At 53.0% G+C, this 20,430-nt stretch overlaps 1 protein-coding gene across 2 annotated transcripts in view; it reads left to right on the top strand.

Moving 5' to 3' along the window:
• Window positions 1-20,430, top strand: part of VPS13D (vacuolar protein sorting 13 homolog D (S. cerevisiae)) — a 184,381-nt gene that overhangs the window by 154,132 nt on the left and 9,819 nt on the right. For both annotated transcript variants that reach the window (XM_004678519.2, XM_004678520.2), the window contains one exon: window positions 20,028-20,159. In XM_004678519.2, the coding sequence (XP_004678576.1) occupies window positions 20,028-20,159 (132 nt within the window). The remainder of the gene's footprint in view (window positions 1-20,027; window positions 20,160-20,430) is intronic.

Raw genomic sequence — 20,430 nt, forward strand, 5'->3', positions numbered from 1 at the left:
CTTCTCTCTGCTGAGGGAATGTTGAGCTTAAGCAAAACAGAATTGTGTCTTTAGCTCTTACACCCTGTCCACAAATTTGCTGACACATTTGCCCTGTTGCTAAAGGAGACCAGGAGTTTATACTTTTCTGGGGTTTTGTCTTTCTCATTGTCCCTCATCACACAAACTAAGCAGATACATTCACACCCGCACTGGTGAGTCCCGTGGTTGGAAGTGCCGGTGACAGCACTCACCTGGGCTCTTGGCCTCTGTGCATAGAACCCTGCTGGAAAAGGTGTGCAGAGGCCACGAACTTGCTCTGAACCCACTTGTGAAGAGCAGGTGATCCCAAACTATTGTTAGTGTCTGCTGTAAATGATATGCCTCTGGGTTCGAGCAGAGTTCAGCCAAAAGTCCCACATGACATGGAAATCTGTCCTGGAGCCAGGTTTGTCGGGTAAAAGTTATGTAGCGAATGTCTCCAAACATTGGCATCTGTTGTCTGGCCCGGGTAGCACAACCGAGAAGGATGGCGTGCCCGCAGAACCCAGGTGAGGCATGCGCCCCGCAAGGCTGACTCTGCTGCGGCCGTGGAGGCTCGTCCGACCCCTGACAAACAGCGTGGAAAGCATGACGTGGTTCGGAAAGCATCCTTCAAGCACGGCTCTGTTCCAGGCGCCTGACAGCCACTGTTGAGCATTGCCGAGGGGTTTAGCTGTAGAATCAGATCACTGGCAGGGCCGTGGGGCCCCCAGGGCTCATCTGCCTGACACCCACCAGGACGGCCTCCCTCACGGCAACGTCACTGTGTAGGTCGGGGTCCTGTGTGCCTCTTCCTCACTAGCGGGCATCCACTTCACAGTGTGCCCACGTTTCATGGTTTCCTCAGAAACACCCCAGGTCAAGGGATGGCTTCGGTTCATCATGAAGCTGTCGGCTTTTGAAATGATCAAATGTTAACGGTTATAAATGTTCACTTCATAATTCTTTTCGAAGCCCATCTTACTACCACTGTCCTGCTTCCAGCAAGGCCCCTGCGGCCTTTCCCCCACCAAGGCCATGCTGGTGCGGCACAGCCTCCAGGCCAGCAGTGCCCGGAGCTCAGACTCATGCCCGCCCCATGCTCAGCAGCATGCTCAGGCGAAGTCTAATGGGCCGCAGGGCTTTTTAGAAGTTTGGGGCTGTTCGCAAGACACAGTGGTGAAGCTGACAGAGCAGCAGGGGAGATGACACTGATAGTGTGCTGAAGTGACAGCTGCACACATTCTTCCCAGCTGTCAGTGCAGGATCATTCCTTCTCGACTCCATCTCCACGATCAAAATAGCCCATGGGCTGTGCCCTTCAGGCAGTGGGGGCAGTGGCCCCGGGCGTGAGCAGGCGGAGGCCAGGGCCCATCCCAGCCTGGCGCTGTTCTGTGTCATATCCTCACATATGCCTCTAGCCCCTTGCGGGTCCATGTCCCCCTCCAGGCCGGAGGCCGCCCTGGCCCTGGGCCTGTGGACTGTGGTGAGTGACCTTGGTGACTTCAGAGGAGCGGCGCAGGGGCGCCCTTCCGATAGCTGCCCCTGCAGCTCCTCCAGGAGGAAGCTGGCCCTGGGGTAAAGAAGCCCAGGACTTAAGAGAGCTTGATGCTGATTTCCAAAAATAAAAGTTCAGTTCATCTGAGGCAGCATTGCACCTAAAATATTCCCAAGCAGCCCTTGGCCCCGGCCTGAACCCAGCTGGGCTTAGCACCATTTTAGCCAGTTACATCTAATCCCCCGGAGGGGGTCAGTTTGTGGCCAAGCTGCCCCGTCCCAGCCTCAGCCCTCCCTCTGACTTCACTTCTGAGAAAGCTAACATGAGCCTGACTAGTCCCACGGACTGTGTGAGGACAGCCAGCCTGCGGCACACGCTCGGACCCTCCCACACGCCTGCTCTTTGAACACTCACCAGCTCTTGCTGCTGGCCAAGGAACCAACGTGGAAAGAAAACCCTGACAAGCACCACCTTGCACCCAGAAAAGCACGTGTGCATCGTGAGGGCTCATTTCCTTTTAGTCCCCAAACTAGTATCAGGTTAGCCCCACAACGCTGGCGTGAAGAGCAGCACCCAGTGGCCCATGGAGAGAGCAGTTTGGCCCGCAGAGCCGCTGCATGGGCAGCTGGGCACGTGTGCTGGCTGTGGCATCCCGTTTGTGTCTGTTGCTGCCCTGTCGGAATCGTGCCTCTGTTTACTTAGACTGTAGCCTCCTGGAAATGCCAGCGAAAGTGATCCTGAGGTCCAGAAAGCCCAGCAAAAAGCGGGCGTTCAGGTCACTGGTTACACATTCTCAACATCTGCCTTGGCCCGTACTAGAGTCTCATTCTCAGGGATGGGCCCAGTGTTCCAGATTATGTTATCAGAACATCTTCACGCAGACAGGCTCACGACGGACCCACACGCCCTTCCAGAGCCCCGAGGTTGTGCGGACAGCTGGCTCGCTCGAGAGTGCGTGGAGCCTGCACGAGGACGCGCGGGCAAGTGCCTCTCGGGGCCCTGCGCGAGGCGAGGGATCATTAGATCTACAGGCTTAACGGAGCCCTGAGCCTGTGTATGACCTAGACACAGATTGGATGGATCCGGCACTCTTCATGGGACATTTTTCATGGCCTATGTAACTTTTTCTTGCCTCTTCTCTCCGTCTTGGCTTAAATGCTTCTCTACAACACACATGGTTGTATATTTTTATAACCTATATTTTTAAAAAGCCAAAACAAATGGGCTACAGTGGGAAAATTACTGTCGAGAAGGAGAATTCTCAACAAAAGACCTTTTTCCCAGATCACCATTCATTTCTTGGCCTCTCCCACGTGCCCCAAGAGAAGTGCCACAGGCTCAGGAAGGACACTGCAGGAACTCTCCGCTAAACCTTGAGAGGGAGCGGCAGGGAACCCGGAGCACTTCCCCATCCAGAGCTAGGGTTGCTTCAGCTCAGCTGCAGCGTCACAGCGTCACACCATCAGGTTGAACCGGACCATGGGCTTCACTGGTCCGAGAAGGCTGCTTGGGTGTGGGCTGTCATTGGGGTGGTTCTCTGCTGACATCTACGTAAGTCCAGGCCCTAGTCTAGTATACAAGAGAAAACTCAGGAAAGCCCTTAGCCAGCGCTGACTTTCCTTGAGGCCTTCTGCCTGGTCCTCTCATCATGTTTTTGCCCCGGTCTGGATTTAGAGCCTTCTCACTCCATTATGCTTACGCTTTGGGTAGGAGAGCTCTAGTAGTCATTCCAGACATCCACATTCAGCTGAGTAGCCTCCTTTTATAAAGCGCACCCACTGAGCCACAGAGACGCAGCTCGGCCCACAGAGCCTGGGCTCAGCTCTGGAGGCCTCCCTTCCGGCAGGCCTTCGGATTGTGTCCTCCAGGATGAGCTGCAGATGCAGCCTGGGGAGCCGTTCTTTGGGGTGAACCTCCCGGTGTTTCTCCTCCAAGAGGGAAAGCCTCTTGGGTTAAACTCTAAAACTGAAGTCCTACCCACCGAGCTGATAGTTTAACCTTCATGTACAAGTCAGGGTGTGGAGCTGAGACGGAAACAGATGACTAGATGAGCCCAGCAGGCCCAGCGCGTGGCCCCTTCCACGCGTGACTCTGTAGGACCAAGGCCACTGTGGACATGTGTGCACACACGTGCTGTGCTCCCCCACCCTTGTAGCTGAGGCCTGAAAAGTAGGCTGACTTTCTCCTGTGTTGACAGAAATGAGGCCAGTGACTAGTCAGTCCTATGTTTGCACCATCATCTCCTGTGGGCCTGGGGTGGGGGAGGACATGGCGGTGGAACTGAGTGCTTTCACGTATTGTGTGTTAGGGGCCAGTTTGTCCCCCGGCACTCCACATCCACAGGTTCACCTGGAGGTGCGCTGCGGGGGGACATGCTCCCATAGAAGGTTGATCAGAGACCAGACTGAAGATTTCCCTTTGGCGAGGACAAAGTGAAATTGTCCGTTCGAGCTACTCAGGGCTTATATGGAGGGGCCCAGGGCCTGCTGGGATGGGGTTTCACACTTGGGCTGTCCTTTTGCCCTTCCACTGAACTCTTTTCATTTCAGTCATGAGCAAACAGTCAGTGCCTGAACTAACAACCCTGCAGTCCTCCGAAGCACGGCTCGCTTACAGTACCGAACAAAGGGAGGGAGGGCCGCGTGGGCCGGCCCAGGCGAGGAATGCGGCTTCAGGGTTCTGCTCCATAAATTTAACCAGCACGACGAAAAGGAGATAATATGAGCCTTCGTGATGATCTGAAAGGGGGAGGTTCTGTGTCCCATTGATTGCGGTCTGGCCCAGTGCCAGGCCCAAGTCTGACCGACAGTTGAACCATATCGTTAAGGCGTGTAGTACAGCTCAAGTCTTGTACTGCCGCCAATGAGCACATATCCACAGGGCAAAAGTTTATAAAGAGTTGAGGCTGTCCTGCTTAACCCTCTCACTCTGCCTGTAATAGACCCAGCTGCCATTCGGAACTTGCCCATCTGAGGTCAGAAAGGAAAGCCTGCACGCTTTTCTTCAAACAGCTTTTCAGGACTGGGGAGAGGGAAGAAACGCCCCTGGAGAGGCACGAGGCCGAGGCCGGGAATGCATCCCTGGAGCAGCCCAGCAGTCAGCCTCCTCCCCTGGCCCGAAAGGGGACACCACCGCCTTTATTCAAAGGAGCTCTGTGTTTGCAGTATAATGTTGCTGAAGGAAATGGGGCTGACACAACAGGAAACCTACCCGCTCTGAGGAGGCCTCTGAGGAGGCCGGCTGCTGGGATGAGGTGGTGGGATGCCACGGCGGAGCTGCTCCTTCCCTTCCTGCCAGCCCCTCCGGGGCTCAGAGCACGCTTACTGGTTTTCCAGAGCTGGGCCTGAGTACTCTGGCCCGACAGGTAGGAAGCTGCCCCACAGAAGGGCCCGCGGGCCCCGGGGCCTGCCTGTCGGAGTCTTGGTCACTGCAGCCAGGCAGGCAGGCTACCCAGGGCATCACCATCACAAGGAAGGCCTGCAGAAGCCTCTCGCCCTTGCCACCCCACTGCCCAAGCCAGTGGGCTGACAGACAAGGCTTCAATGTCAGGGTCCAGGAAAAGGCTGTCTGACAGACCTGAGGACAGGAGGGGTTGGGGGGAGAGGAGCTTCAGTACTGCCTGTCTGTCCATCACTTCCTTTGACCACACTGGCTACCGCCCACCCTCTGTTCAGGCTCTTCTGCCATTTCTGGGGCACTGCTTGTCTGTGGCAGGCGAGGCAGCTCGCGGGTGTCTACATGGTTGTAGTCCTACAGGCATGGTGCCACCCACTATCTTAAGCACTGTCCATGCCTTGCTGTGCTTACTGTCACGGCCCAGTCAGGTGGCTTCCCCCCTTCACAGAGGGGAACGCTTGAGGCCCATACCTCACCTGGGATCTCAGAGCAGTCAAGAGAGGGCGCAGACATTCCTCGCTAGCAGCCTGGATACAGAGCACACACCCCAACTTCTACACTGCTCTGGGTCGCCCCTCGGTCTCTGCCCTCAAAAGGTCCATCGTTTACATCTGAGGCTGCTTACCAGGTCTCAGAGCCTCTTCCCTCATGTCTTGGAACTGGAGGTGGGAGCTGCCTTTCTGCCTGTGCCAAGCTCTGAGGCCGTCGGTCAGGAAAAGGTGCTATGACCTGTGACATTGTGTGAAGGGACCTCACCCTTGCAGCTGACCCCAGAGATGGCCTGAGGGGAGTAGGGAGACCCCAGCCTTTCAGGCCCCCACTATTAGAACCAGGTCCCTGAGCTCTGTGTCCAAGAGCAGTATTATGCCTCATCGGTGTCAAAGGACCACTCTCCTGTACCCTGTCTCCCGCAGATGATGGCTGCTTTGCAAGCTCAGAACCTGCAGTTATACAGAATAGCCGTCACACGTCATGACTCCAACTTGCTTTGCCTGCCAGGCCTTTAGGCCCTTCTCACCGGCTTGCTGTCACTGCCTTTTGATACCAACAATGACATCTGTTTATTTTGGTGAAGTGAGAGGGGCTTCTACTCAGGTGCAACGCCTGTGGTGATTGCACTCCGTGTCGTTATGCCTCCATGGGCAAGGTGCTTCAAGGGCCTCTATGTAGATTGGTAGCAAGTCTCGGATGGAACAAACTTACAGGTTGGATGCTATGAAACCATTGCCAACCCTGAAGTTAAGCCAACCTTGGTGCCATTGTATTCATGGGGCACTGACTGGGCTCTCCTTTGTCAGGTATTGGAGCTCGTTTGGCAAAGAGGAGGTATACCATGTATGCCTCATCTTCTGGGATGTGCAGACAGAAATGCCCAGGAGTTGTGAGTGGCTCAGGCGAATGCAGAAATTCTGCTCTCTTGAGTTGCCTCAGTTCAGTTTGGCAAAGATTGAAGATGCCATGAGAAGGCCAGAGAATTCACTAACTGGAATTTATGGAAATTCTCACCTGCAAAAATCTTAAGACACAGCACTAGGAGGAACCCAAGGCTTTATGCATGGGCAGAAGAAAATCTGTGCCTCGTGTCTGCGCAAGCTTTTGGAAGAGAAGCGGCCTCTGAAGAGTCCCTCTCTCCTGCTGTGTGGCACACACCCCTTTGTCAGCATCAGGGTAGGCCCAGGCACCCCTGCTTTTTCCCTCCCCTAAGGAGCTTGGCTGGTGTGAGGCTTCATGCCTGCCCGCCCTTCCTGTCTGCCTCTGGCTCCAGGTCTGGAAGGAGAAACAAACCCTCACCTGGTGGAGAGGCTAGAATAGAGGTTTTGTGTTCCCCACTAGGGAGAGGCGCCTCGCCTTGGGACTGGGCAGACACCCGGATGCACCTGCTTTTCCTCAGGTGCAGTGAAGCCAGGCAAGGGCTGGCACTGCCTGCTGCCTGCTGTACTGTTTACTTGCGGCTCCCACTGCCCGGGGAGACCAGTTGCAAAAGGCTCATGGGGGGGTCGAGTGGAGGCAGAGGAGGGGTGCTGAGCCATGGCTGGTACCAGATCTGGGGCACTTTATGCTGCTGCACCTCTTATCGAAAGAGTCTGGCATCTTTGCCCACTGTCTCCTGGCCTCGCACAAGTTCTGACACATTTTCAATCTAGTTTTTTTTCTAGTCCTGTACAGGCAAGTCCCAGCACGGCAGTTCACATGGACTCCGTCATGTTCGTTCTTGCCGGCTGTGACAAGTGCTCTGGAGGCCTAGTGTCGGCTCTGACCCAAGGGGTGCGTCTGATTTTCATGAAGGCATAGACGTGCACCTGAGATGACCCCAAGTCCTTTGCTTTCATTTTCTGATTTCTTACCACCTGGACCATTAATTCTGCTTTCAGCCAGGGGGTGCAGGGGGGTTGAGAAGAATTTCAAAGAAAAGCTGATTTGGTCTCTGAACCAGCTTGTCTTTTAGGTTGTACTTCACCCAGATGAGAATCAAAAAGGACAGTCTATAAGCCCCTGAAATGCAATTCCCAGTGAAACACGAACTTCTCGCTAGTGGCTCTGCAGCTGGAGAGCCTCAAAACCAGTTCCAGATGTTTTCTCCCCCGATGTCAGCAGGAGGGGAATTTCGGGCAAGCCCGGAGGCAGAGTGCTTTTGCTTTTACCCGTACTGCTATACTTCTTTCGCAATGCATGTCTTGCCTGACAGGAGTCTTCAAGGAGAGGGCTCTGAGTGGCTGCGTCCGCTTAGGCCTACCGAGCACCCCTCTCCTGACTTCCCCAGCAGGGCATGCTGCTGGGAGCTAGCCAGTCACTGCAAGCAAGAGTGTCCCTCTGGGGCTGTGCAGGGTCAAAAAGCAAGCCAGTACCGGAGAAGGGAGCCAGGTGGGCTGGGAAGGAGGCCTCCCGCAGAGGCGGACTCTCAGGTTCACAAAAGGCAACAGGCCTGGCCCTCAGGCCATCCAGGACTGGGTAGGCATGCCATGGCCTGGGAGAAGTAGCAAGGAGAGCAATGGTCAGTCATGGGCCTTCCACTCAAGAAATCGCCAACAGGACCATCTCTTATCTGGAAGAAAGCCCTTCCAGACGCAGCCTCTGACTCCTCTTCCCCTACCCTGCACCCCCTGAATTTGCGTCGTCTCTGACGATCAAACTCACGTGCTTTGCTTTTTTACATGTACTTGAGACATTTTGGTACCCAGCTGCTCTTGGAATCATTTTTTTTTAATACTGCTATTGGTTGAGTTTTAAAATTGTACAAAAATGAATTGTTCGGCAAATTCCAGTAACATAGGAAACACTTACATTGTACAGATGCTGTCCCAAGGATGTTTCATTTCAGTAGCATACCAATGAGGTCCGTATGATGGCTCCCATTTTAAAGAATAGAAAGCATGCAATTTCATTGGCTGTCAGTAATCACCAAAAGACTAATGGTGGTAACCCTGCTAGGTAATCTCTTTAAGTAGATATGTAAATATTGTGCACACACAATGCATACATATGTGTGTGATTTTACATGAATGGAAGCACAGGTGTTGATAGGCTAACCGTTTTTTCACTCACTGACTCTAGAGCATCTTTATGTTCCCAAAAGTAAATCATCGTTTTAAGCATTTACATACACTAAATTGCCTAGACACAATGAAATTATTTTATCAGAGGTCAAATGTTTTCCAGTTGTTTGCTACTATAGTATCTTTATGTACATTTTTATGTTTGTGTAATTCTCTAAGGTATTTTTTTAAAGATTTATTTTTGTTTATGCATAGAAACTGGGGTGTAGGCCAGAGGTGCAGAGGTGGGGAGACAGAGACAGAATGGGGAATAGGAGAGGCAGATCTGCTGAGGGGAGCAGCGGGTAAGAGAGGATTAGCTCCCTGGCTGGGGATCGAACCCATGCTGCAGTGGCTGGTGGTAGCTTGATAGCGCTGAGACTTTAACCACTGGGTCACCAGGGAGGCCCGTCTTTAAGGTAAATTTCTAAAAATAGAATTGCTGAGTTAAAGGGTATATGCTTTCTCTGCTTTCAAACACATCACACATTGCCTTCTGGAAAGCTGAGATCACTTACACCACCACCTACAGTGTTAGTTAGGGCCTCATCTCCAGCCCTTCCTCAGCCCTGGCAGCCTCTCAAGCAAAATGCAGTCAGGTACTCCCTGAAGAGCAAGGCCATCATGTTTTTCAGTTTCTGCATCTGTGAAAGTGACAGTTTCGGCATTGCTACTTGCATTTCTCTCATAATTAGGAGTGCTGATGCATGTTTTTCATCTTTTTCATTGGCCATTTGGATTTCTTCTGTGAATTGCCTTTGTGTTTTCTTAGTCCAGTCCTTTTTAAGCCCCTTGAGATCAGAGTTTGTCTTCCTTTTCAGCATGATGTTTTTGTTCATTCTTCTCTTTCTAATAGTTGTCGTCTATCCGCTTCTCACCCGTATCTTTCTTCCATATATTTATGAAATTCAGATGTGTCAACTGGTAGGTCCCATTCATTCAAGTTAACCTTGACTTTAAAGGATTGCTGTCACTGCTTACAATGCTCACCATTTGCTTTAGCATTGATAATGAGTTTCAGTCAAATTCTTAGACTGGTCTGCTAGACTTGTTTTTTTCCACCTACTTACTAGTGTTTATCACTAGTTCCACTGTAAAAATTATCAGATTAGTATTTCTACTATTCATCTTTGTGTTAATAAAAATCTTGCTTTCCCTTAGGAAGACAACCCTGCCCCTGACAGTGTGTGTGCAGTCACTTGGGGAAGTTCGTATATTCCCGATAGAGTGTAAGCTTCCTGAGGTCATGACATTGACCTCTTTGCTATCCTTCCAGAATCTCTTGGGTGCTTGAGCCCAGTGATGGGCTCAGGGCATGTGTCAAAGAAATTTTCATCTACAGTCCAGCTGGTCATAAATTTACTGAGTACAGGACAATAAGAAAGACTCAAGTTTGGCTTTGCCACTTATCAGTAGAATCACCAGACTTAAGTTCTGGCTCCTTCTCTTTGCAACGCAGTGCTGTAAAACACTCCATTTTGAGCATGTTGTATAAGTCGGACTACAAGCCGGGGGGCCTGGTGCAGTAGGTAAACGCAGCTGTGGGGCAGGTGGCGGGCCTTGGCGGCCTGGTATCTCCTCCCCTTGGGAAATCCAGCTGTATTTGAGTGGCAGCAGCGTACTCAGTTTCTCCTGGTGCATCCTCAGAGGCCCAGGGGCTCTTCTGCCTCTTAGTTAAATCTGAATCTGGTTCTTCCCAGCACGAGCCCTGTAATCATGCCGGGACTCAGCATGAGGCCGCACGTTTAAAGCATGCCCCTTTCTCTCATGTTTTGCCAGCTTTTCTCAAATGGGAGAATACATGCCTATGTGTGGACACACATGCATGTATGTGCATCTGTGTATGTGAGAGAAACAGCGAAAGTGCTCGAAAGAAATAAAGATGGTGTCAGCTTTTGCCTGGGATAGCGACCTGCAGCTCTTGTAGACACTAAACATTTTACCAAGTGAATTTCAATCAGTTTCTTCCTGTCATATGTTTATTTTATAGTCATTTCAATGTATAGGGAGCCAACTCCTCGAAATGAGACATTTTGTCATCACAGCATGTTGTTTAGTTTGACTGCCATGGGCCCAGCTTTAGCAACATCAAGGGCTAGGAAGGGATTGCTGGGCCATGACTCCACCGTGGTCCAACCACAGGCCCCCCAACCCCCACCTCCCCTGTCCCAAAACTGGGGAGGCCAGAGGCCCAATGTCGTCGCCTTGGCGTCTATGCCGCCTGACGCCCGGCCCCTCCCCTCCCTGTGTGTCCCTGTGGCCACCCTCAGCCCTGCTGTGGCCTGTGGCACAAGGGCTCGTCTAGCCACGTCACCCTTGTACACTGATTAGACAGGAATCAGCAAATCTGTTGAGCGCGTGCTTAATGGGGCCCAGATGTGGACATTCTGGAGTTCTCTCCGCTTTACAAATTTTCAGCTTTTTGCATTTCATCAGTGTTGCTTATTATTTACAGAACGTAACTTGAGACAGCAGAACAGATTGTAATTTTTCAAAAAGGGTTGGGGGTGATGAGGCCACAGGGGATCTGGAAGAAAAAAATCCAGTAGTGTGGAATGTTGTTTGCTGTCCAGACCAAATAAACCAGTTTGCCAAGGGTTGATGGGCGGTGGCAGTGAGTCCCATTCATGTTCACACTGGCGGTGCCTAATTAGAAGGCAGCTTGACCTTCTTATCACCAAATAAAGGGTGATCTTTTGTCACCAGCTTGAACACTGTGGCAAAGAGGCAGAATGTGCCCCTTTAAAGGCCCACGGGGCATCCCTGACCTGCCAGCCTGTGTTCTGCTTCCTTCTGGTCCGAGGGGAACAAACACCACAGCACCCGACTGACACACGGGTTGTTATCATGTAGACTGGCTGTATGTTACCGTGTTGCCCGGCCATGGCAAGAGCCAGAACAAAGAGAGTTGTCTTCTTGTGCCTGGAAAATCCTCTTCTTGAGGGCGTGGGAATGATGGGCCGGTGGTAGTTTAACACAAGTTCAAAAAGAAAGTTCCATCTCTTGTTTGTCTGGGGGCAGATTTGGCTGGAGGTGGCATTGGTGTCTGGGAAAGCTCTTCCAAAGGTTAAATTTCAGGACAGATAGTCCCGAGGCAGACAAGGAGGAGCAGGTGGGTGGGGGCTGGGTTGATTTCTTCATGTTTCTAGGTCAAAGGAACCAAAAACTAGGAGCCCAGGTAGTGAAAGTCATACAGTGAAGGTCTTTGCAAGTGACTTGTCTTTGGTATGTGGACTGACTGATGCAGAAACTGAGCGCCGGGGTCAGAAGTTCTGGGCTGGACGAGCCCTGCGTGTCAAGCCTGGAGGGGACTCTCCATAGGGAGCCAGAACCCTGAACCGCTTGCAGAGTTCCAGGCCCCACTGCTCTTTTCCTTCCTGGAAAATTAGGGATGGCCACACTCCCTAGGGCCAGCAGGCAGCTCTCCAGTTGCCCCCTGGGAGAACATGACCCAGGTCAGTAACTTTTCAGTGTCCTTCACGAAGGAATGATCAGCATTCCCATGCTCCAGGGGCTCCCGGGCTCTTACCAACACCCGCCTTTCTCTGGCTGGGTCTCGGGGGAGGAGTTCCCCTACAGGCCGCCACTTGGCCCAAACATCAGCCCTGCTCTGCCGCCAGCTCTGGCGTGGACTCTGTCTGTTGGTCTGTTGCTGAATCGGGTTGTGCCGGCCACAGTTCAGAGCACTGGGTCCAGCGATGCGTGGAGAGGACAGGGACTTGGCCCCTGCAGCTTCTATTCAACACTTCCACGCCTGGTTCCAAACACGAACCCTCGGCCTGGAAAAGAAAGCCTGTTGCTGCGGCTTCTGTGGCCCTTCGAGGGCCTTCCACCACCACCCAAAGCGTAGCCACAGGCCGCAGGGCCTGGAACAGCTGCCGTTTGGCCCTGCAAACGCAGAAACTGCCATTCCCGGGCACCTGTTCATGTTCAGCCTCCTTATCCATCTCGAAGCATCTCCTGTTCCCTCTTTTCCTTTTCCACCATCCTGTCTGATAGTAAATGAACGTATAAAACTTCTTGCCCGGATAGAATGGTGGGCTTGAAAAAGAAGACTCGTCTTCCAGCAGCCCTCTCGGTAGGCTGCAGCACCCCCATACCTGCTCGGGTTCGGTCACTGGAGGGAGCATCTTGGTGTGAGGGAGAAGCCGGGGTTGGGGGCGGGGGGAGAGGGAGGAGGCCGCACAGCACCAGGCAGGCGCCTCTGCTCTCGGGTGGGAGGTATTCAGCTTATCTTCCACCAGAATCAACCTGGGGTATCTGGTTTGTTTATTTCAACCAGCTTGTTATCGTTAGTATTTGTACTTAATAGCCGCAAAATCAATTTTATCAGAAATTGTGTATTTTGCCCCATGTGAACTACCTCGGGATTGACATTAGAGGCGACCTGTTGTCTGGGAGCTTGACAGTGCCTGAGAACTTCCCGGCAGCTCTGCACTCCCGGATGCAAATGCTGTGCTTTGAACACATGTGAAGCTTGCTGTTGTAAAATGCCTTATTCATGTAATACTGCTGGAAGTCATAAACCACTTTATAAATTGTCCACAGTGTTTTTAGAAAGCAATGTCGGAATGCACGCCAAAGCTAGGCAGACACCTTAGGACATCCCAGGACTCCAGGCTGTGGACCAGTGGCCTGGGCTTCTTCATGAAGTGAGTTGGCCTTGACCCTCCCCCAGCCCCAGCGCCAGGTAGCGTCACCCCTAGCTGTTAGTCCATGAGGCAGGAAAGCGTTGAAGTGGTTTTGCTCTTTGAGTTTAAATCCCAATAGGCGTAACTGTTGGCATTAGTTCTACCGGCTGTCACAGTTGCAGTGTCATAGGGTCCCCAAAACATGTGTGAGCTTATAGGAAGCCTTGACCCCTATAAACAAGTCAGGTGTGAATCCCACAGATGGGAGAAAGTCCAGTCCAGGAAATGTCGTCTCCACTGTAGGATGTCAAATTACTAAAAACTTAACAGCTAGAGTAATATAATTTCTAACCATTTCATGAATCAACTTCTTTCCCACATTTTCAGTTGCAACAATACAGTGAGGGGTTTTATGTGTTGTTACACATGTGACTTCAGAACTCTAGGGAGAGGTAAGGGGGATGTTAATGAGAAAGCAGAGGGAAGGGGAATATTTCTGTTTAAAGCATTTTCCCTAATAAGAAAACTAAGGAAGTTGGTGGTTGGCCCACAGCTCATCTTGGGTTTCCCCCAGCTGAGCTGGGTTAGGGGCACCCAGACCCCCCGAGCTGCTGACTCATGGTCGGCCATCAACAGCGTTGTTGGGGGTCTGCCCGCTGAGTGCCCGTCACGCGCCGGGCGCTATCAGTCAGCGCAGGTGTTGACTTCTAGCCCCGGCTCTTCCCCTGATGTGGGTAAGGAAACCGGGGCTCCTGCAGGTGCCACGCCGTGGCCTGGGCCACAGTCTGCAGGGGCCGAGCTGGGATTCAGACCCCGCGGCCTGGCTGCAGAGCCCTCCCTCCCGCCCCCTGTGCCTCCGCTCTGCCCCTGTGCAGTTGCCTGCTTCTGCTGGTCTCCTCAGCAGCCTCAGATAAGCACCAAGAGACTCGATTCGGCCCTCGCCAGAGGCCTGCCCTGACCTGTGTGCAGGCTCACTCAGGAGAAGTGCACTGAAGGGCCTGGGGTGTCGCGGGGCACAAGGCCCTCGGTTGGCTCCTTCCTGCTGGGCAGCCTGCCTTAGGTGCCCCGTCCCTTCATGGGGGCCAGCCTCGGCTGACCCAGGCCTGCTTCTGCCCCGCCGGTCTCTCCACGCGTTCAGAATCCAAATTGTCATAGTGGGTATTTGGTGCAATTTTTTTGATTTAAGAAATAACAACCAGAACTCAGACGTCGTGATTGAATACTCTCTCTGATTAGATTCTACAAAGTGGACGTTTCTCTTTGCCATGAAACTATAGGGAAGAATTCATGTGAAATGAGACAGACTTTAGAGCTGATTTAGTTAGTTTGCACAGAAAGGAGTAAAAATCTGCGGAGAAGAAAAGCTTTACTTTACCACTCACCCTTTAGAAGTGGATGAGGGAGGGAGGAGAAAGATGAGATGGGCTCCTGGGACTTCCAGATACCGCTGAGGTTCTGGGGGGCGGGGGTTCTGACCAGCTCGGTCACCCCAGAGCGGCCGTGCTGTTTAGAGGCTGTTGAATTTCATTAGAGAATCCTGGCACCTCCCAGCTGGCACCCATGAAGTCGGTGTTTCACGAGGGAGTCTGGGTTGACCTGTTTTCAGCCTCATTGCTGTGCTCAGTTAAATGCTGCATGTATCAGTAAGACAAAAGTCTTAGACACACACACAAAGTGAGCGAAGCGCCGCCCCTCACTTGGGGGCGCCGGCACCCTCAGTCACCGGCCGAGCCAGCGTCCCGTCGCGCCACTGTCACACGCTTGGCACACAGGCTCGCTCCTCATCCACCGATCGTTCCCGCTCCTCCCGGCACGCTCCTCAGCTGAGCGTGGCCCCGCTGTACAGCGGAAAGCCTGTGTGCGTGCCTGGCTCCAGCTAGTGGCCCTGGGACGGGGCTCCTCACCCTCAGAGCACCACACAAATGGTGGCCGAGCACGGGGCCCTTGGCGAGGCCGCCACGGGCGTGGTGGGAGCCCCCTTGTCCCTTTGCTTGGAGTTACCGTAGCTTACGGAAAGCCACCCGGGCCGTTGCCGTCTGTCGTCGAGGCTCGGGCCTGGCTGCCAGGGAGCGGCCCGGATCGATCGCTCACGGCCGGTATCTGCGTGGATGAGCCACTGTATCAGCAGCGCCTTCCCCGGGGAGGCGGTGTCGTGCCGCGCGGCCGACTCCCTGACATTTTCATGGAGTTCAAAGCTCAAGTTCGTTTGGTGCTGACATTTTGGATTAGCTGGTTGACTGGAAGACCTGCTTCTTTCTATACACTGTGAAATTTATAAACCGCAGCAGCTGAGGGCTTAAAATGGCCGACGAACCCCCAGCTGGCAGCAATTAAACCCACCACAGACCTTTGGCTAAACAAAGGCTTGTGGGGGCAGAGCCTGCTTATGCGCTCAGCAGGCTCCTTGTAAACTACCTTTTATGTCAAGTGTCAGTAAGAGACGCCGTCTGCTAATGAGAGGTGAGTGGGTGGTGTGTTGCCACCTCCTGCTGCAGGATCCGCACCCGGGACTGCAGGACCCGGGAGGGTGAAGCTGAGAGAGGAGCAAAGCCGCGGGGGGCTGCCCCTCCAGCTGCACCCCTTTGTGCTCTGGACACAGCCCCTTGGGTGGAGCACGAGGCAACAAGGTGCGAGCACTGGAGAGCCCAGGTCAGTGCTGTCTTATAGGCCAGTTTTTGTTTAAATCAATTTAAATTTTTCAAAAGCCAGATCCTTTGTCACACTGGCCACATCCCAAGTGCTCGGTGCCGTCCCGGGCCTGCGTTGTCCTAGATGATACGAGCGGACGGGATGCTGTGGACTCCTGACTCTAGACACGTGGTGGGGGTGTGAATTGATCACGCCACCTTGAGACAGTGGATTCCGTTTGCTGAGCACTGGTGCCCTGTGACCAGCAGACAGACACCTCCTAGCGTTATGCCCAGGGCAACTCCGGTGCACGTGTGCCGAGAAGTTCTTGCGGACACTTGTTGGTAATGACAATTCTGGAGCTGACCCACGTGCCTCCCACAGGTCCGGGAGAGCGATGGTCCCGCAGATGGAGGGGCAGCAACGAGTAGGGGCAGCCGTAGTGACCCCGGCTGGCACGGGGCTGTCTGGACCTAGCGGTGTGACCTCAAGGAGGAAGCAGTGCGTGCCCAGACGTTAAAAGGCAGGGGTGTCTTTTTTGCAGCAACCTAACACCAAAGAATCCATAGCAAAACTCGTCCAGAACATTTCTGAGATGGGGTAAGACATAGGCTGCCACGTAGGAGAGAGATAAGCGCCAGATTGTGCACTGTGGCCCCGTGGGCATGGCCGAGCACCCGAGGATGCCTCTGGGCTCGGCACTGGAGTTCTGTGTTGGGGGTGGGGCTGGCACAGATGTGGGTTTTATCGGTTCAGTTAAACGCAAGTGGTGATAGTGGTCCTTGAACTGAGGTTAAGGATGAATTGAGTCCAACCTTGAAATCTACTTTAAAAAACAGAAGCCGTTTTCCCCCTTACCCCCACCCCCAGCCAGGTACACAGACACACAAAGGTGACTTAGGAGCAAGTCATCTGGCTCAGAGGGAACAAGCGAAGGGTCGCTGTTCTGTGCGTGCTGGTTTCCAAGGGTCTCTGGGTAGAGCCGTCATCGTATGTGAGAGAGCAGTGTATCACACGTCGGCCTGCCCAGGAGGGCTTCACTCAGAATTTCTTGCTGACTGACGAAGCTTGCAAACCCTAGCTTGTTAGGTTTCGTTTATACTTCTTGGATTAAGTTTGGGGCTAAGTTTGTTCTTGTACAGTGACTTGAAGCACGTACCCCAACCCCCACCTCCCAACTTAGACTTCAGAAGTTAAAAATTTTAGTTGAGTTTCAGAAAAGGAAGAGTAGTTTCTTGGGCCACTAGCAATGACGAGCTCGTAGGAAGTTGTGAGAAGGATTCCTCTAACCCACCTTTCTGCTTAACTGGCTAAATCACCCCTTCCTGAAGTCATCCCTCTATTTTTAAGACTGTGAGGGATAACTTTCCTTCTATGGCAAAGCTGAACTCTTTTCTTCTGTCATGTAAAAAAATGAGCCTCCAGGCCACAGGGAACCAACCCTCTGGGGACTGCACCGAGTCTGGCCTTCCCTTGGGATTTGGCGATGGCAAAGGAAGGCCCTTGGAGTGCGAGAGAGCAGGCAGTGTGCTGTTGGCTCTTAACAAAGGGCAGGTGCGGCCTCAGGGTCTGCGCCTTTGTGTTCATGGCTTCGGTGGCTTTATATTTTGCAGTTAGAATCTATGGAGGGGAGGTTGGATCTCAGAAATTTAGGGAAGGCTTTAGGATGGGGGGCAGGGACAGGGATCACTAAGGCAAGAAATAGCTCCATGCCCCAGAAGCTTCGTGATAGTGCGGGGTACGCTTATACTCTCAGCGAGCCCAGTGCTTGCAAGCTGGGTCAGGAGCTCAGGCCCAGAAACAAACCGCCTTTCACTGGCCTCTCTGCTTTCTCAGGCCCACCAGGGGACGAGGGGGCGCTTAGTGAATTTCCTCCTCCTTTACAGCTTATCTTCCCATTAGATACTCGTGAAAGGATTATTCCTTCTGCGGGAAGGACACATGTTACAGAGGCGTAAATTGCATGACTTTGCCTTCCTGTCCTTAGCTTTGACCAGTGGACTAGACAAACACACCTTGACCTTTCTGTCAGGAGGGTTCACAGTTTGCCTTACCTTTGATGGCTGGCTCTGGTGCGCCCTCCACCGGGGCTTGTGGCAACGCTCCCCTGCAGCTCAGCAGAAGCGACGCCCCTCCACCTCACTTTTTCACCTCAGCTTTGTTGCTTATTGCCTTGAGCCAGCCAGGTACTGCTGTAGGTCCCAGGACAGCAGAGCTTACATTCCAGTGGGGAGCCAAGCAATAAGGCAGTAATTTATCAAAGCGAGATATAAAGCAAATGTGTTTTGAATACAAGATTGACTTGATCTAACTTGGAATTTTGAAAGAGCATTCTTTTTTATATTATATATAAGATTTTATTTGTGCATACAGAACTGGAGTACAGGCCAGAGTTGTGGTGGGTGAGAGGATTCACCAGAGACAGAGCGGGGAGCAGGACAGGCAGTGTAACACTAGAAATATACTGCTGAGGGGAGCAGCGGGCGAGACAGGAGAGGTCTGCTGTGCCATGTGGGTCAGCTCCCTGGCCGGGGATCAAACTCGCGCTGAAGTGGCTTCGTAGAGCTTCATAATACTGTGCTTTAACCCGTTGCGCCACCAGGGAGAGCCGAAAGGGCCATTCTTAATGAACAGCATGGAAATAGAATCAGTTATGTGGCTATTCTAGTGATCCACTGCAAATCCAGAGATCATTTCTTCGCTACAACTGAGTGGAGAAATAATTAGATCAGGTATTTGGAAGTTGTGTGTCCAGACCACTCAGGTAACTGAGACCTCCTGATAGATGGGGAAGATGTGGTAAGAGAAGTCAGAGTGCTGCTGCCTGGAACATTCCCCTTTGGACTCCACTGTGGTGGCCTGCACCTGCTCCAGGGGTGTTCCGGGTGGCAGAACAGCCCGACTGCTCGTCCGGCCTGTCCCAGGCAGTGTTGGGAATGGCCCTACTTGCCTCACAAGGGGAGGAGACCAGACCTGTGTGATCTGGAAAAGCGCCCCTCCCCTCACTTGCTGTGTTTTGCTGGCATCCTTAGCTGCATTTGTCAAGCATCGCCAGCGGCAGACCTGGGCTTGAGGAACTTGAAACTGTGTCACAGGGATATATGAGTACCTGAAAGTCAGTTTTTTCTCCTTTTCCTTGGGTGCGGATGGCCAAGACTTCTTTACTGCTCTCCATCACCCTTAATGAGCACAATCAGTAGCACTTAGGGCATCTTTATTACCAAAATTGAAAAAAACACTGGCTTCCTGGCTTTCCGGCACACGCCGGACCCGCCCAGTATAGGGCTCCAGACCCCAGTGCCCGCAAAGCTGAGTGCTCGCCTGTGCCCCCGGGCGCCCGGGCCTGCAGCCAGCCTGTCGAGGCCTCATCCACACACCATCCTAGTTTGCCCTTCAGGGTACTTCTCACCCTCACCAGCAGCAGGCAGTGCTGCTCTCGTGGGCCTGGCGCCGAAGTGCTGATTCAGGGTGGCGGCCTATCCCTGTCTTGTAGATGTGTCTAGAGAGGGATGTTTTGCTTCAGTGGAATCCAGGAACAAATAATGAAAAGTACAGCAAGTACAAGGCCGAGGACAGACCCAGCGCACTCTTATCAGTCATCTGAAATATGCGCAGCCTTTCCAAGACAAACATGGACTCCTGTTTCTAGGAAAACACCAAAAAGTACTTACCAATCACCCCGCATATGGCTTGTGGAAAAAGACAACACCAGTCTACCCTGAAAGCCATAGCAAAGCAGATTCCTCTGGGCAACTGACAGCTGAGTGGCGGGAGCGCAGGCCGCCGTAGAACCCCAGCTGCGGGCTGGGGCCAGTCGGGGAACCCTTCCCCTTGGGGTCACTCCATCTTCACCCTGCAGCTGGGCAGCTGAGCTCATCTCGGAGGAAGTCTGGAAGCTTGACTAATGCCCAAGGTCACCCACTCTTCTTTCTGACCCACTGTGAGACCAAAGGTGCCTCTCCTGGGGTGGTTCCTAGAAAACCCGTGTGTGACCGTGTGAAGGTCACCATCGTAACAAGAGTGGGCACCCCCTTGGGGGTCACCCCATTGGTCAGGTGCAGACTTGGCGGGAGTGTTTCATTTGATCTTCACAGCAGGCCTAGGAGGTGGGTAGCATTACTCTGTTTTATGGAGAAATCTGGAACTGAGGGTTAAGAAGGTTACTGAATCGTCCTTGACCACGTCGGTAGGAAATGGTAACAGCAAGATTCTAGCGCCGAAGCTTCCCCCTGTCTAGCGCCGTCCAGCGCCGTCCACAGGCGCTGTCTCGGATTGGGAAGGGGAAGAAGCCACTTCGACTGGAACCCCCTGACTTCTCTGCTTTGTCCACTTTCCCTCCAGGACTCAAGCACAGAGAGTGCGGAAGCCGCGGTGCTGCCTGGGCCCCCAGGGGCTGCTCCCCCGGTACTCGGCGAGCCAGGCCGAAGGGCAGGAGCAGCTCTTCAAACTGACCGACAACATACAGGACGAATTGTAAGTTGGGGTGCGGGGAGCCAGCCCTGTTGGTGCACCAAGTGCTCTCGGCTGTCCTTCAGTCTGACATGTTGACATTTTTGTGACCCCAGCAGGTCTCTTCCTGACTCTTGGGCCTTGGAACTGGTCAAAGGCCCCTTGGTCCAAATGCTGTCGAGGTATAGGTGGGACTGCGAATAAGCGGCCTGCCAGAGTGTGGCTCTCAGATCGCATTCCAGAAAGGGACCGTGATGGCTTCCATCTAGAAAGCGAAAGCCTTTTTCTAGTTCAA

This window comes from Condylura cristata, unplaced genomic scaffold (genome assembly GCF_000260355.1).
Source record: "Condylura cristata isolate star-nosed mole 26May11 unplaced genomic scaffold, ConCri1.0 scaffold00008, whole genome shotgun sequence".
Classification (NCBI taxonomy): domain Eukaryota; kingdom Metazoa; phylum Chordata; class Mammalia; order Eulipotyphla; family Talpidae; genus Condylura; species Condylura cristata.